Consider the following 17,021-nt stretch of genomic DNA (forward strand, 5'->3'; position numbering starts at 1 on the left):
AGGGCTCTATGGATCGATCTCCTTGCTCACGGGATAAGAAGTAATCGCAGCGTGGCTGATTCTTGCCCATCCCCAGCGGAAGAAACACTGTCCTACACTCCCCGCCCCCGCTGTAAACCCCAGTATAGGGAGCCAGCAGGTGGGCGTGTGCACGTGAGTGGAATAAACCGTGTGCTGTCAAAGCACTGTGCGGGTTCAAGAGACGCTATTGCCTGCGTGCTGTTGTCAGAAAACACACCTTGCCTGGTATAATAGCTCCGATTAATACATTTCACCGTTGAATGAGAAATACAGCGTTAATACGTGGGCGCGCGGCCCTCGTGAGAGTGGCCGCGGTGTGTTCAGGGACCTCCGCAGGGGAACGGTGGTTTACGTTTGTAAACTCTAGTTCTAGAGTGATGTGTGTGTGTGGTAAAAATGCATTCAGTGAGAACGAATGCATTTATCCCAGAGTAAGAGTAATCTCTCTCCACAATTCCACTTTTGCCCATGATGTCCGTTTCGAAGAGACGCCATTGTGACGGCGCGCGCGGCCCCTCTCCCCTGAGGGCGGGCCGCGGTGCGTTCAAAGACCTCAGTAGAGAGAAGAGTCACGGCAGCGTGCGCTCCTCCACAGGCTTTTCTGCAGACGAGGGAGCGCGGCGCGACGGTGAGACGAAGGGAGAGGTGCCGGCACGGAGATCTCGTGCCCGCGGCGCCCCCAACCTCTTCAGCCCACCCCGTGGAACCGGCGTGCCGGCACTCACGGGGACGGACTTCCCGTCTTCACGGATCTGACTTGCCTGGCGGGGGAGAACATCTCTCCGCCCGGGACGAGAGGGCGAATCCCGCCTCCTCCCTGCATAATGCACAGATCACTACGTTTTCTAATAAGAATGAGGTTGATCTGTATCCAAATCTGAGTGTCTTTTGTTTCCACAAATGCTACACTTATACACAATGTTAACCGTACAAATTCCCCATTCGCTGCCCCAGCTGTAGCTCCTGTAAAGGAGGTGGCTAGCGGGCATGCGCAGATGAGAGGGATGAACCGCAGGGAGTGCTATCTGAAGTAGAGCGCTATGCGGGTGCAGGGACATTATGGCGGGCGTATTGCTGTCAGAGAACACACTACGCCTAGAACAAAGACTCCAATTAATGCAGTTTTCCATAGTGGTAAAGGCTGCATTATTGCGGAGCCCGCACTCACACAAGAGCGCGTGGCGGTGCGTTCAGGGACCTCAGTAGAACACACTACACCTATAAAGACTCCGATTAAATGCTGTTTACCGTAGTGGTAAAAACAGCATTATGGTGGAGCGCGCGGCGGTGCGTTCAGGGACCTCAGTAAATAATCGGCCCTTTCTGTGTCGACCCTCCATGGGCAAATCTTCCCTTCACGGGGAGTTTTGCGGTGGAACGGGTCACCAGAGAGTATTACAGCTTCATAGCTGCGGCCCCACAGCAGGGAATGGAAACTCAGCTGTGTACTAACAAAGTGGATGGACAGGATGCTGAAACGGGGCTATTCACTCCAGTTTTGCAGCGTCCCAACTCCTTTTATGGGCATGCGAAAGGAAATCTGTCTTCCCAGGAGGAGATTGGTTTCCTCTCAGCAGAGACTCAGGCTCTGGTGCAGAAACAGTCTGTGTCTGTTGTGCACCCTCAGCACAGAGAAGATGGTCTTTATTCCATGTACTCCCTGGTTCTCAGGAAGACAGGGGAATTCAGATCTATTCTAGATCTCAGCAGCCCGAATCGCTACATTGCCAGCAGAAAATTCTGCATGTTAACTGTAAAAACAGTTAATGGGGCTAGTGCAAACCGGGCGATTGGTTGACAACCATCAACCTGAAAGACGCATACTTTCATGTGGAAATTGCTCCGGTGCACAGAAAGTGTCTGCGTTTACCGTTCGGCTACTCCATATCCCCACTCACGTTCAGTAAATGTGTGGCCACTGCACTTCAACCGCTGCGCGCCCATGGCATGAGAGTTTTTCTTTTACCCAAACAACCTCATAGTCATGGCCGGGTCCAGGGAACAGGCAATGCTTTGCACAGCACAATTGATCACACACCTAACCAAATTAGGCTTTGCGATCAATTGAAAAAAGAGCACCCCATACCTCACCAACAGGCGTTGTAGTTGGGAGTGGTGTTCGATGCAGGCACGCTACGCGCCACCCTGTCAGGGAGCAGAAGTGCGTCCCTTCTCCGAGCGGTTCACAGGCCGTGACAGGGGGCGACAGTGACAGCTTTAACTGTCAAGCAGACTTTGAGTTTCATGAGGGCTGCTCACATTGTGATCCCGCAGGGGTTACTGCATATGCACCGCCTGCAGAGGTGGTTCTCCAGCCTGCGTTTGGATCCCAAGAGGCACAAACGGCGGCTGGTGACCATCCCCCCTCAGTGGAGGGCAACCTCCGGTTCTGGGGTCTCCCGGGCGCCTCCGGAGGGGGTCTCCACTGGGACGGGTAACCTCCTACATCACAGTGTTCACGGGAACAGGATGGGAAGGGACCTGCCCGAAGAGGGCTATAGGTGGGCGCTGGTCTCTAACAGAAACACAACACAGCAACCTCCTAGAGCTACGGGCGGTAGTGTTAGTCCTCCAGCATTTCATGCGCCTAATTCAAGGGAGACATGTATTGGTCAGGAGCGACAACAGCACCACAGTGGCTTATATCAACAGGCAAGGCGGAGTCCGCTCCGCCACCTTGTTGGCCACAGCGGAGAGGCTGTGGTTATGGGCTTCAGAGGTGGTGTTATCTCTGAGAGCCCCCCATATCCCGGGACTGGAGAACAGGGGGGCAAACCTCATGTTGAGGGGGCGGCCCCCTGCCAGGCGAATGGACGCTTCACCCAGAGGTGGTGAAGCAGATCTGGGCCCAGTTCGGGAGAGCGGAAGTGGATCTGTTCGCCAGCCGGCGCAACAGCCACTGTGCCCTGTGGTTCTTCATGGCCCTGAGCGACGACCCGCCTTTAGGGGTGGACGCGTTTGCACACGAGCCATGGCCAGGGAAGCTGCTATACGCCTTTCCACCGCTGCGTCTCATTCTCCCTCTCCTGGGGAGAGTGAGGCGAGAACGTCTGGCAGTCATTCTGGTAGCGCCGGATCGCGTCGGGGCTCCGTGGTACTCAGAGATGACAGATGAAGGTGGGCCAGCCCTGGGCAATTCCCCAGTTCTGGGGGGCGATGTCTCAAGAGGCAGGTGCAATCGGGGCGTTACCCACTCTGTGCCGTCCTCTCCAGGCTTGGCTCCTGAAAGGGACAGGCTGAGACAGGGTGGATTGTCTGACAGCGTTATTCAGTCTATCCAGGCAGCTAGAGCAGGATCCACCACAGCCTGTTACAGGTCGAAGTGGGTGGGATTCCAGCGATGGTGTGAGGAACGGAAAATAGAGCCCCTACATTGTGAGTTGGGCTCTATTTAGTCCTTTTCACAGTTATTGGTGGACAGAAGACTTGCTCATTCTACTGTAAAGTGTATGCAGCAGCCATCTCATCCTGTCATGAGGGATTCAACAGCAGGTCAGCCTTTTCTTATCCACTGATGTTGCGGTTTTTCAGGAGGCTGCACCCAGTAGTGCGCGCCTCCACCCCGCAGTGGGACCTGCCGCTGGTGCTCGAGGCTCTGGTCACAGAGCCATTTGAGCCTCTAGAGCTCTCCTCCCTGAAAGCACTGTCGTGGAAGACAGCGTTGCTACTTGCCTTAACGTCAGCCAAAAGAGTGTCCGAGTTAACCGCTGTCGGTGCACCCGAGTTCTTTACTGATTCGGGGTGACTGTGGCGGGGCGACACTCAGACCGAACCCCTCCTTTGTGCGTTCAGGTCGAGGGCTATTCATTTGGGGGGATTTAGTCTTCAACCCCATGGTGGGGCCAGGGAAGCTAAATTACACCTCCTCTGCCCGGTGCGCGCGTTAGCATGTTATGTAGAGCGCACAGCTACCCTGAGAAGCACTGAACAGCTGTTTATGTGCTTCGGGGGCGGGGTGACTGGAAAAGCTCTGTCCAAGAAACGCCTGGCAGGCTGGCTTTGCGGAGGCATTGCACATGCCTACGAGAAGGCAGGGAGAGCCTGTCCCACGGGGGTCCGTGTGCACTCCACACGAGCTGTGGCTGCGTCGATAGCTTTATTCAACGGTGTGAGTGTGGAGGACATATGCACGGCTGCGTCTTGGTCAACGCCAGGTCCCTTCATAAAGTTTTATCTCTTGGATATGTCTGGCTCTTTCTCAGCGTCTGTGCTTACTGGGGCAACACAGGACTGGTGAGGAGGGGGGGTCTGTGGGTCAGTTGGCATCTGACTCCCTCCCCGGGCGTAAAAGCGCTTACGTTTCTCCGGACTCCTGGAGGGTCGCGGGGTGACGTAATGCGCTTTGGGCCCCCTCGCCTGCCTGGGGGCAGGAGGGGGAGAGCCCTCCATACTATAGTCCGTACACCCTCTGCACGGGGTCAGTGTCTGAGTGTGGGGACATAGGGGGCACTTGCGCTCTCCCCGTGCTCTTAAGGGACTCAGGAGAGAGGGTGCATAGTGAACCCATACAGCTGCAGACTTTCCCTGTCTGCCTATAAGCGGACGCAGGGGAGCCCTCAGCACTGTTTTCGAGCACACTTTTATGCGAGGCAAGCGCATCAGGGTGTGCTCTATCGGCCGCAGCCAGGACTTCTCAAAGGTTACAACCGAGGGAGAGGTGAGTGAGGCGCAGCGTCTGCTAAAGCCAGTCAGGGACAGTGAGGTGGAACGGTGTGTTGGACGACAGTGCGTGCATACATCGGGGCTCCGCCCACTGTACCCATAGAGGGCGGAGCCTGTGAGAGATATAACACCAGGTTACGTATTGTAACCCTTTTTATATTAACACAGGCGGAGCCCTCTACCTTGGGGCACTGTCTGTCCTATATCGCTCGCTGAAGAGTGGTGTAGGATGGTGGTCAGGAGGCGAGGCCTCCTTTTATACGGAAGTGAGATGCGCACGCATTCAGGTAGGCCCGCCCCGGGGCTGGCTACGTCTATAGAAATCTCAGTAGGTGAATGCTTGCATGATAAGGTAGTACCCATAGAGTCCAGTAGAGGGCTCCGCCTGTGTTAATATAACAAGGGTTACAATACGTAACCCGGCGTTTCCCTCACAACACGTGAGGCCAGCTGGTGAATGCTAATGTTCAGTATATAGTATGAGGAATGTCTGGTACCAGCACCCAGAACACCCCCACCCGTCTGATACAGCGTTTCACGGATTCCTTGCTAGAAGCGTAAACCCTGACAGGATCCAGGTCGCCTCTGTCCAGATCTTGTTTTTGTAAGGATTCCAGCAGAGCAGGGATCTAAATATTCAGGCATCTGGATCTGTTTAACTGCACATCTAGTAACACTTAAAATATCTCATTCTGTTTCATATGATAGTCAGAGACAATGACTGGTGTGAGAGGGAGTTTCTTAGGCAAAGTCCCAAGGCCTGTGTGGGATATTTCCTCTTTAAAGGTATTAAATAATATAATACTTTTTAACTTACTTTTAAAATCACAAGATATAAGTGTGTTTCTGTTGGTTTGGATAAATATGGAACATTTAAAGTATAAAAACAAATCGTTTTCAGGATTAGTAATTATGTTCTAAATCCCTACCCTTCTTATGTTTTGTAACTTAGTGACTTTTAAGGTGGCTAACTCAAGTCCTCCTCAACACGTTTCGCAATGATGACGTTTGAGAAGAAAAACTAAATATAACACAGGCTCAACCTATGTTTTTTTCTTGTCTGAATGATGAAGATATCTTTAGGGGTTATCTCAAATAGAGCCTGGTGTTGACCCATGCCTGCTTTATTTGTTTGTAAGTGTATGTGCCTCCATTTCTTTTGAACTAAATCACTAAATCCAACAATGCAGCTCTAGAAAGAATGCCAAGAATGTGAAGAATCACACATGAGTCATTGAAGTAAACTCCAGTCAGCTGTTAACCCCTGTGGTGCCTGGCCCTGAGGGGTCATGCGACTCAGTGTCAGAGTTCAGCTTTTTTCACTAATAATTTATCATCCTAGAAGATGTTCTCAAAAACCTAGGTTTCTGTGTGAATTCTCTCAGGCACACTGTACTCTGTCATTCTAAATCTACCATAATTTAGTCCGGTTCTAGATGTGGTTTCTGTGCTCAAATGTTTTAATCAGATGTGCTCAACTATAACAGCAAGCACAAGGCTTTTATTACAGCCTGCTGGTCGAGACACATTGTTAACACATTTCTAAAGTTACATTAGGTGTAAGTGGTATCATCTCTGCAAACCCCAAAAACTTTTAGCAATGACAAGTCTATCATTTGGAATAGTGTTATTGTTTTTGAAATATGGTACCTAATACTTTTCTTCAATACCTTATGTTGAGTGGTATCAGCATACTGTTTCAACAACCCATCTTTTAATAAAAAAAGGAATTAAAATGTGCCAATTCTTTTACTCTTTGGTTTGAATATGAGTTTGTGTTTGCATTAATATATTTGAGATAAAAGGTCTTATGATTTAAACAAGGCATTACAAAATATTGATTTAAGTCCAGTTGCAAAGGATTTCAGATTTCGAAGATGGTGGGATGTGCACATCCTGATGCGGCTCCACCCCCACAGAGTGTCTGCACTGCAGTGCTGGCCTACCTCATGGTGTGAATGCATTCCGGCTCCTTAGTGAAGGCGTAAGCATAACCGCTGGACGTGGTGCCAAAGTCAATGGCTACCACCACCACGAAGGAGGGGCCCGACGGAACCTGGTCCGTGTCGTTCTGCTGCAGGAGGGGGGGGGGGGGGACAGGATGAGATGCTTTTCTTAGGCTTTATTGTCATGTGCACAGTCTCTACAGTGTAGAGATGGCAATGAAAATATTTATGCCCAAGCTCCTCCAACAATGCACCAAAATATATACATGAAATAATAAAACCCATTTAAAAAACAATAAAATAGTGCTATCCTTTAGTAAGACAATTTAACTACTGTAATACATCTTTAAACAACCGTGCAATATGAACTTCCACTTAAAATACTCACTTTGCTGCTATCGCACTACTTTATACGTGCAGTGCAACACATACTTTTTTAAATACTCTAACTGGTTGTGTATTTTGTAAATTGTAATTTGTGTATTATACACACAGAAAGCATGAGAAGAACAGAGAATAGTCACTGATGTGATTAGAGAGTTACCTAGACCCTCCAGAAAAACGCGATTCTGCGATCGCAGAATTTACCGCATAATCAGCAAAATGGCGCAGATTTTTAACACTAGAACCGCCAACGGGTAAATTTTACCCGCAGCTGTTTTTTGATTGTATGTAACTTTTGTTCAATAACATATTAAAGTCTCCCAGTCCGTGACTTTTCCTGAAAGTGTGTTATGTAGCACCCTCTGTTGTTAACAATTGTCAATATGAAGTCAGATTGAAAAAATTGCCAAAAAGAATACCATTTATACCAATATCCGCCAGCGGGTAATATTTACCTCATAGAAAATGCAGCGTAAACATGACGTGTTGCTATAGCAACGCCTTTTGTATACTGCGGTTCCTTATAGATAGAGAGATATATTGAGAGATATTGATAGATAGATAGATATATTGATAGATGGATAGAGAGAGAGATAGACAGATAGATAGTTATAGATAGTGTAACATCTTGGAGAATACAAGATCTTGGATGACTGAGCTCACGTTGAGGATGTAATGCATGTGTGCAGGTTACGTGCCGGTTGAAGAAAGATGGACACTCGGAATGAGAGAAGTAGTCCGCGTTCTCTATTTATGTAGACAATTATATGTTCATAGAACATAACATTACAGATATATCGATAGAGAGTGATAGAGACATTTGTACTTAAACAAAACACAAGTCTAACACCAAGCGTTTAAATCAGCACTCTTAGCGCTATTTAAACTTCATGCTATCTGCACAACCTATATCATATAAAAAGCTGAGAGTCCACAGATTATATTGGTATAAATGTCATCACTGTGCGATCAAAACTCACTGTTCTGTATGATAAATAAAATAGCATTGTACCTTGAAAATCTATAGCAGGTACATTTTACCCGTTGGCGGTTTTAGGTATACAGCGACCTCTGGCGGTTCTATTGTTAAAAGGCCGCATATTTATCAAAAGGCTGCATAATCCCCGCATTTTTCCACACAAAGTTGAGAGAGAAAAAAGTTAACTCGTCTTGACGTGACGTCATCAGCTCGCGCATCACAGAATGTAAACAACACTGTATAGAGTGAACGTGTGGAGCTCACACGATAGAGAAAACACCAAGATGAAAAAATCTAATCCATCTCATTTACCGACGAACATTTCTACTAAAGACCGGGCAAAAAGTGGGGGGAAACTATTCTGCACCCCGTGCAACTGTGTGTTGGAGAATAAGAGAAAATCGACGGTGGCGACCCACTTTGATTCATTCAAACATTCGAAAATGCTTACTGCTGCTGCAGACAAGAAAGCCATTCAACTCACGTTCACCGAGGCATCAACCTCCAAAACCCTTTCGAGGGCTACAAGAAACAAAGTGAGTAGCCTACAAGATTGAAGCTGGTCAGATAACGAACGAGTAAATGAAAACAGAATGAGGCGGAGAAGTGTGTGTGTGTGTGTGTGGGGGGGGGGGTGTGTGTGTGAGATTAAAATAGCCCAATTGCTTTTACAATAAATAAACATTGAATGTGTTTAATTGAATAGTAAAGAGAGTGTGTGAGAGAGAATAAATAAGACAGCCCAATATTTAAAAACATTTTTATTCTTTTCCCCCGCATATTTCGCAACTTTCCGCATATTTCGCAACTTCCCGCAATTTCCCCGCATAAAATCACATAAAACCCCCGCATGTTTAATCGCATAATCAAGGATTTTAGCCCGCATAATCAAGGAATTTAGCCCGCATAATCAAGGATTTTTGCCCGTGTTTTTCTGGAGGGTCTAGTTACCTGAGTGTGTGAGGGAGACAGTGGGGTGATTCCAGGGTCCCCCATGCTCTTTGCTGGAGACGGATTAGCCATTTCTTCTGTAGAGGAAGAGAGAAAGATATTCATGTTACAATCTCACACTGTGCCTCTTATTCTTGTATGTTTCATCATTTATGTATGACTTGTACTACTTTTACTTTGAGAACAGTAAAAAGATGAGGAGGAGCTCAAAAACAATCTGGAATCTGAAACCAATGGAAAATGATTGTCTTTGAATCAGGATGCTCTTATGATTCAGGGCAATATTTTTTTTTTAACAACAACTGAAAAGAAATGTTCAGCCTGCCAATAAGCTACTAGCTAGTTAGGGTTTGTTAAGTAAAGCCACACAGTTCCCAATGTTATTTGAAAGTTGTGTAATCCGGCAATCCATCACAATGATCTGACTCTTCCTTTAGAGTTGACACAGTGGTAACTAACTATCCTTTCTGGTATCTTGGATAGGGCTGCTTGATTATGGCAAAAATCATAATCTCGATTATTTGGGTCAATAATTGAAATTGCGATTATTAAATGCGATTATTCATTGACTTTGAAAACATCCATTTATTGGAGAGAAACAATTTGAACAGTATGTTTTTAACAGTTGATTACCCTGAACTTTAAATATAATTAAACTGAAAAAAAAACAAAAAAAAGTATTTAAAAATAAATAAATAAAAAAATTATCCTTTTATTTCGATTACATTGTTTTCGTAATCGTTGCAAGCCATAATCATAATTGCGATTAAAATACGATTAATTGAGCAGCCCTAGTCTTGGATATCATCAACACAGCCCAGTTAAAAAGTACAATGAACAAATAATTGAATATGAAGAGCATGAGTCGCTTTTGTTCTTTACTCCGGCCTTCTTTTGTTACGTTGGGCCGGCTGGCAGATTTGATGACCATATAACCATACTGTATTACCGTGGTTACTGAAGGAACTCAACTCAAGCATGTTGTATAATTAGGCTGTATACAAAATGGTGGTATTTGAGTAATAAAGACCTTGGGACCTATCTCAACTCAAAGTCAATTTATCAGCTTGCTCATTTTAGCCTGAATGAAGCCCTGAAGCAGAAGAGATCAGCTACCTGTGAACCTTCCCACTCACAGAGAAGAGGTCAAAGGTCATGGACCAGGAGTAGGTGGGCAGCTGGAGAAATATCCAGAAGGACATTCTGATGCCATTTTAACATGAACAGGGGCTACCTTCTCACCAAATAACAACCACCTTCGTACCACTTCAGAAGGTCTCATGATCAGGACTGAGCAAACATCCACTGACCAACACCATGAGATGAGAAAAAGCTACTGTCAAACGTTATGCTACTGCTGATGCTATTATCAGGAAAGTTTAGTTAACTAACACATATGACAAAGAAAAGAACAAATCATCTTATTTGACCATTTATTTTGATATTAAAAGGACTGAATACATTTTCAATAATTGCAGTTGTAGGTCAATGTTTGGTTGATTCACTAATAAATAAATGCACTAATCTCTACACACACTTCATATTACCACACAAACACGTAACAAGAGACTTCACACCGCGTGGAGAGAAACGAATGCCCTCATTAAGGTGCTGTACTGGCATTGTGAGTTATGTTATATTCATGTACTTGAATATATTGATTAAACACACAGGACAAGTACTGCTCATTGATTGGTAATAACTTTTTTTCTCCACATTTTTCTGTTACTTCAGTAAATATATCCAACTATTTTTAAATGTTTCCTTTGTGCACTGAATAGACCCTCCAGAAAAACGCGATTCTGCGATCGCAGAATTTACCGCATGATCAGCAAAATGGCGCAGATTTTTAAAAGGCTGCATATTTATCAAAAGGCCGCATAATCCCCGCATTTTTCCAAACAGAGTTGAGGGAAAAAAAAGTTAACTCGTCTTGACGTGAAGTAGTGATGATGATGACGCGACGTCATCAGCAGAAGGTAAACAACACCGTAGAGTGAACGTGTGGAACTCACACGAGAGAGAAAACACCAAGATGAAAAAATCTGATCCATCTAATTTACCGACGAACATTTCTGCTAAAGACCGGGCAAAGCAGTACCCCGATGTCTTTCACAAAAGCACCCAGTGCAGAATAGAGAAAATCGACGGCGACGACCCACTTTGATTCATTCAAACATTCAAAATGCTTTCTGCTGTTGCGGACAAGAAAGCCAAACAACTCACGTTCACCGAGGCATCAACCTCCAAAACCCTTTCGAGGGCTACAAGAAACGAAGTGAGTAGATTGAAGATTGAAGCTGGTCAGATAACGAACGAGTAAATGAAGACAGAAGAAGAAGAAGAAGAAGAAGAAGAAGAAGAAGAAGAAGAAGAAGAAGTGTGTGTGTATGTGTGTGTGTGTGTGTGTGTGTGTGTGTGTGTGTGTGTGTGTGTGTGTGTGTGTGTGTGTGTGTGTGTGTGAGAGAGAAAGAGTGTGATTAAAATAGCCCAATTGCTTTTACAATAAATGAACATTGAATGTGTTTAATTGAATAGGAAAGGGGTTTAACGTTAGTGGCAGGTTTTGTGTGAGAGAAAATAAATAAGACAGCCCAATATTTAAAAAAAAATCTATTCTTTTTCGCAAGTTTCCGCATATTTCGCAAGTTTCCGCAATTTCACCGCACATAATCACATAAAAACCCTGCATGTTTAATCGCATAATCAAGGATTTTAGCCCGCATAATCAAGGATTTTTGCCCGCGTTTTTCTGGAGGGTCTAACTGAACATCAGAACTCAACATATTTTAAACATAATATTACTGTCAAAGTACATATAGCAAAACCTTTGTGGGGAGAAAGCAGAAAGCATGGATAACATTTAATAAAGACACATTGCTGAGACTTGCCATATGTCGGTAACATCACCTGTGCCTATTTAATACTGAATGCATCCTGTTGTTGATTAGCGGGGTTTAGAAATGGCAAAAAAGTAAAAGTAAAGTGCCAAGTTGAATTCAATGTTTGTGCAAAGCCGAACATGTGCTTGGGGTTTGGGAGACATGAGCTTAGGTTTTGTTCTGTGAGTCCCACTAATAATCATTATGTGTCACTTGCTCATTTGTGTGAAACAATTAATCTGCTATCAGTATCTGAAATCAGCTCAAGACTTTGATCAAATGCTACAAACACACTTTGAATGAATGAAGCAGAGCAGAAATCCTCCTGTTTTGATCCTAATGAGCGCTTCCAATCAGTGGGTGGAGGGTCTCAGAGAGCATCAGCTCTGCCGTCTGATGCACCTGTCTCTAAGCACAATGGCATTTCAATAAGAGATTGTCTCCCCATTTGCTGCCATCCTTTTCATTAGTTGGACTTAATAGCCTCCACAGAAAGTGTTCTTTGAACGCACAGAATAATAATAGTCTCTCGACATATTGTAAGTGTCTGGCAGAATTGTATCACCACAGGACATCAAGTTATCCATCCTTTTTCCGCCTCGATCACCCTTTTCTCTTTTCCACCCCTACAGAGTAGATGAGTGGTCTGAAGACCCGTAATACACTTTTCCAGGCAATTACGGTGCAGAATTACAGACCACCTGTGGCTAGACTCCTTCTAGAAGCCCACTCCCAGAACCACCTTTACAACCTTCCTTTTTATTCCTAACAATTGCCAGAAAAATCAAATCACAATTAGAGAAGTAAAGTGATTGCACGTTTGTAGCAGATAATATCTCAAGTGCTGTATTACACAGGTTCTGCTGCTATTGTGCTAGCTCCGTTTGTTTACCTCCATGCACTAAGACATGTAATTACAGAACAGGTAGATGTGCATTGTGAATGGAAACTGTTTAAAGTCACCGGTTTAAAGCTGTGTGTAGAACCCTGACATTGTTGAACACCCACACACACCCTGCTTCACTATGTAGTCATTTGTATGAAGTTCTAACCTAGCTTTTTAGGTTTTTCGTAAGGGTTAACCTGTTAACCGATACCTTACGCACATGTTTCTAAGAACGTATAACACTGTAAAAAAAAGAAGAAGCAAAGAATGTCTCAACATGAGGAGATAACTGTTTACTTATCACCACAGGTTTGAAACCATTACTGTCACTGACCATTTCTCCAGGGCTGCCAACATTTGAGTTCAGCTTGGAGTGAGATGTTTTTTTGGTGAACCGAAAAAAGAAACGTTCATGTGTACAGTGTTACAAACTAGGGTTTCCCATTAATGTACCGGGGCAACAGTGGAATACGCACATACACAGTGTACCCGCGACTCTTACAATGAAGGCTCGATAATAAGCTCACAGCATATAAAATGGCATATAGGTGTAAGCAGAGGTAAAGTGCTATTTTAAAAGTGGGGGGGGGGTCCTCACCTCCATGCCCGGGAAGATTTTTTATTTGTTATATTGAAGTTAAATGCATCAATCTGGTGCACTTTGAGAGCAAAAGGAATTCAAGGATACATCTCTCAACACCCATATGAAACAGAACTGGAAACAGATTTTCTTTTTCTTTGTGGATATTTTAAAAATCACTCACCTTTTAGACTTTATTCTTGTTTTACTGCCATATAGTATAACTGTTTTTCCTTTATTCTCATAAATGGTGACCAAAACGTTTGAGACCCACTGAGATAACTAGACTAAAGTTAACTATCTAAACAGAGTCCCTTACCTCACTGAGCTGTTGTTATCTCAGTCTGACAGGGCAGAGCTATCCCTTTCCTTGTTTTAGAAACAGCTTCTAATAACCGTTAGCGCAGCTAGCTAACCAGATGCTAACAACAACAATGCAAATAGTGAGTTTGGTAGAAATATACTGTATAATAGTAAAGTTATTTGAGAGAATGCCAGTTATTGAAGATTTCACATTATAAATATTCCCCACAATTATTCAAAAGCATATTCTTCCAAACTCCTTGCTGTAGTATGACACAGAGGAGACTATTGATGTGTGTGGTGAGTTTGGTAGTAATAAGCTGTATAATAGTGATTGAATATTATTGTATTCTCTTTTTTCGGAGTTGCACTTTGGAGACGGTCCCTGAGCACTCATTTCTTCTCCGGCTGCGGATAGAGACCAATGTAATATGTCCAGTTCGGAGGACGGCGCGTATTGGCTTTTTTTGATCAAAATGTGATTGTAGTTCGTTTTCAACCTTACCACGGTACTTAGGAGACGTCATTTGTGTCTGAATAACGTTTTGTTCATGAGTTATTGATCCGTGAAATCAGAATCTCCAAATATCGTTCCAACTTTACTGAACTAAGCCAGAAGACTAATTTCGTAGACCGCTCGGTTTGTTGTTCCTTCACTTTATTTTTATATTTATGTACATTTACTTTGGACGAAAACTTAGCCTGAGGAAAGGCAAGTGTGGCGTGAGTACGTGAGATATGGGTTAATTGCGTGACTCTCACGCTCAATGCGTGAGTGTTGGCAGCCCTGATTTCTCTTTCACAGGCTTACTTTTATGGAACTTATTACATTTGTAGTTATATTTCTTTATCATCACTGTACACAATAAACTTTCTTCTCTCCTTTTTCTTTTAATTTGTTGTCTTCTTCTATTTTAATTATTTATTTTGCATTCTTTTTTTCCTTTCTCTTTCCTTTTTTTATGTGTAAATATTACAGTAATATTTAAAGACCTATTATGAACTTTACTATAGGCTCTATGTCTATTAAACATTTTGAATAGTTTTAACCAATACTGCAGCAGCGATGAGGTCATCCAGGCTCCTGATTGGCTGAACATCATGTTCCACAGTGGAGGGGCATCATTAAAATTAAACAGGAAATGTTGTATTCCTCTAAAAACCAGCTGAACTTAAGTTGACATAGCAATGCTGACTGTGCCACTGAAAGGATGGTAAGTCTGTATTTCTTTCCTCTCTGCAGGAGCAGTGACTTCCTGTTGGCCTCACATTCCATCTATCCCCAAACAACTGTTCCTCAGAGGCCCGAGCCACGAGAGCGTGTTGGTAAAATGATCAGGCACTTGACAAAAAAAAGTCAATTAGTCTAAGTACAACTGGAAACAGATTCCTTAGAGTTTAAAAGGCCCACATCAATAAAGAAGGTCACTCTGACTGAGGGTCTGCCTGCTGAAGAGCAGCTAATCCAAAACATGCTTTTAGCTGCTCTCACGGAGAGCAGTCACCAGAACAGCAACTTTACCTGGACCTAACCCTACGCTTATCCCTAACGTTTCACTATTGTATTCACTTCCAGTTCACCTGACCCTTCAACTTCCCTCCTGTGTGTCTGTCAGCAGGGTGCAGTGTAGAGTGCTGTGTTGTGTTTGTGCACCAGGAGCACATGTGAGGCGTGTTGCCCTGCCCTGATTTCCATTGCACAAATATTGCAGCGAGCATTTGCTGCGTCAAGTTTTGAAGTGAAGCTACACCTGCGTGTGCTTTCTGTGGCTTGATCACTTCGATTAAAAAAGACATTCTACAAGTTTACCTTCATCTGGCTCGAATGCCTTACAGCTTTAAAGTGCAGCGATGCTATAATCCAGCAAACTGTATATAGTTTAAATATTGTTAATGTTCAGAAAATTGTAAAGAAAGCTGCAGAGAATCTTTGGAAATCAGAGAAGATAATAGAAGGCTGTTTCAGAGGACAGTGCTGTCTAAGTCTGATGAAACACAGACAGAAACAAAGCGGTTCCCTACAATAGCAGCAGAGGAGCTCATTAAATTCACTGAGAGGCACAAACACAACACACTATCAAAGAGCCACATTCATAAAGGAAGAGTTTGAGGAGAGAATGTGCCGTTTCTTCTTCCCATGTGAGGTCCCATTCATCTGTGCCACGCAAAGAGAGACTCCCCCCACACACTCCTCTCTCCCCGGCCCACTGCATCCACTTGGCCATCAGCCCAGACACACAGGGCAGAGAACCAGCCTGACAACAGCTGCAGCCACCAACACACAGCATGTCACTTCTGAACACACACAGACCTGCACACACACTGTGAGGTAGATGACACGGGCCTTTGAGGATGAATGGAAACACATTTCTAAAATGAAGCTACAATTAGAGCTTTCAGATACTGAACACCTTATGTTTAAACCTGTTTTGCTAAATGTCATATTGTCGTGCTGGATGAAGCATGTCAAACTTGTCAGTATATAGAACTTTATTATCAGAAGCATTTCTGCCGTTTTAACGAAAAGGTTTATCATCTATCATTGGTTGATATCTATGTGTGTTTATATAATTGGTTGTCTTTATATTTGTCAGATAAAACTGTATTTATTTGTGGGAAACACAATCAAACCACCAGATTTTTTTTTAAATATTGAAGTTAAAAACATCAATCTGGTGCACTTTGAGAACAACATTAAGAGATCTATGGATACATCTCCCAACACCCATATGAAACAGAACTGTAAGCAGATTTTCTTTTTCTTTGGTTGGTTATTGGCTAATGGTTACACAAGCCAAAAAATCGTTATGACATCATAAAGTGGCCAAAATCTGATCAGTTCATTTTCAGACAGGTTTTTATATAAATGGATCCTCCTCTCCGCAGCATCAGGCCTCCTCACCATCCTCATCCTCTCGACCTTAGCGCAGCCTTCATCACAATCAGCCATCCTCCTCTCACGTTCCAGCACACAGTCATAACTGGAACTGACCAATTCTTGTTCACCTCATATCTCTCAGACAGACATCAATACTAGGGCTGCTCGATAATGGCAAAAATCATAATCTTGATTATTTGGGTCAATAATTGTAATTGCAATTATTAAATGCGATTATTCATTTACTTTGAAAACATCCATTTATTGTACTTTAAAACAAATACAAATAATAATTTGAACTTTTTAACAGTTGAATTATATGTTCAGGGTAATCAACTGAAAAACCAATACAAAATAAAATCAAATAAATTATACATTCACATCTACATTTAAATAAATAATATCAAAATAATAAATACCAATAAACAAGATCAACAAACATGTTGCAGTGCACTGTCACAACCTGAAAACTCCTTAACATATAGCCAACATTTTGGTAAAACATATTCAACATATTCCACTCAGTTAAACATTAAAGGCTGGCCCACT

At 43.8% G+C, this 17,021-nt stretch overlaps 1 protein-coding gene across 7 annotated transcripts in view; it reads right to left on the reverse strand.

The window, feature by feature from the left end:
* hspa12a (heat shock protein 12A) overlaps positions 1-17,021 on the reverse strand; it is a 189,493-nt gene that overhangs the window by 27,251 nt on the left and 145,221 nt on the right. For 5 of the 7 annotated variants that reach the window (XM_079686871.1, XM_079686869.1, XM_079686868.1 and 2 more), the window contains exons 2-3: positions 8,944-9,024; positions 6,630-6,757 (exon numbers count right to left, since the gene is read on the reverse strand). In XM_079686871.1, the coding sequence (XP_079542997.1) occupies positions 6,630-6,757; positions 8,944-9,015 (200 nt within the window). In that variant the 5' untranslated portion in view covers positions 9,016-9,024. The remainder of the gene's footprint in view (positions 1-6,629; positions 6,758-8,943; positions 9,025-17,021) is intronic. The other 2 variants (XM_079686870.1, XM_079686867.1) reach the window with 1 other exon arrangement.

Source organism: Notothenia rossii (genome assembly GCF_949606895.1).
Source record: "Notothenia rossii genome assembly, chromosome: 6".
NCBI classification, from domain to species: Eukaryota; Metazoa; Chordata; class Actinopteri; order Perciformes; family Nototheniidae; genus Notothenia; species Notothenia rossii.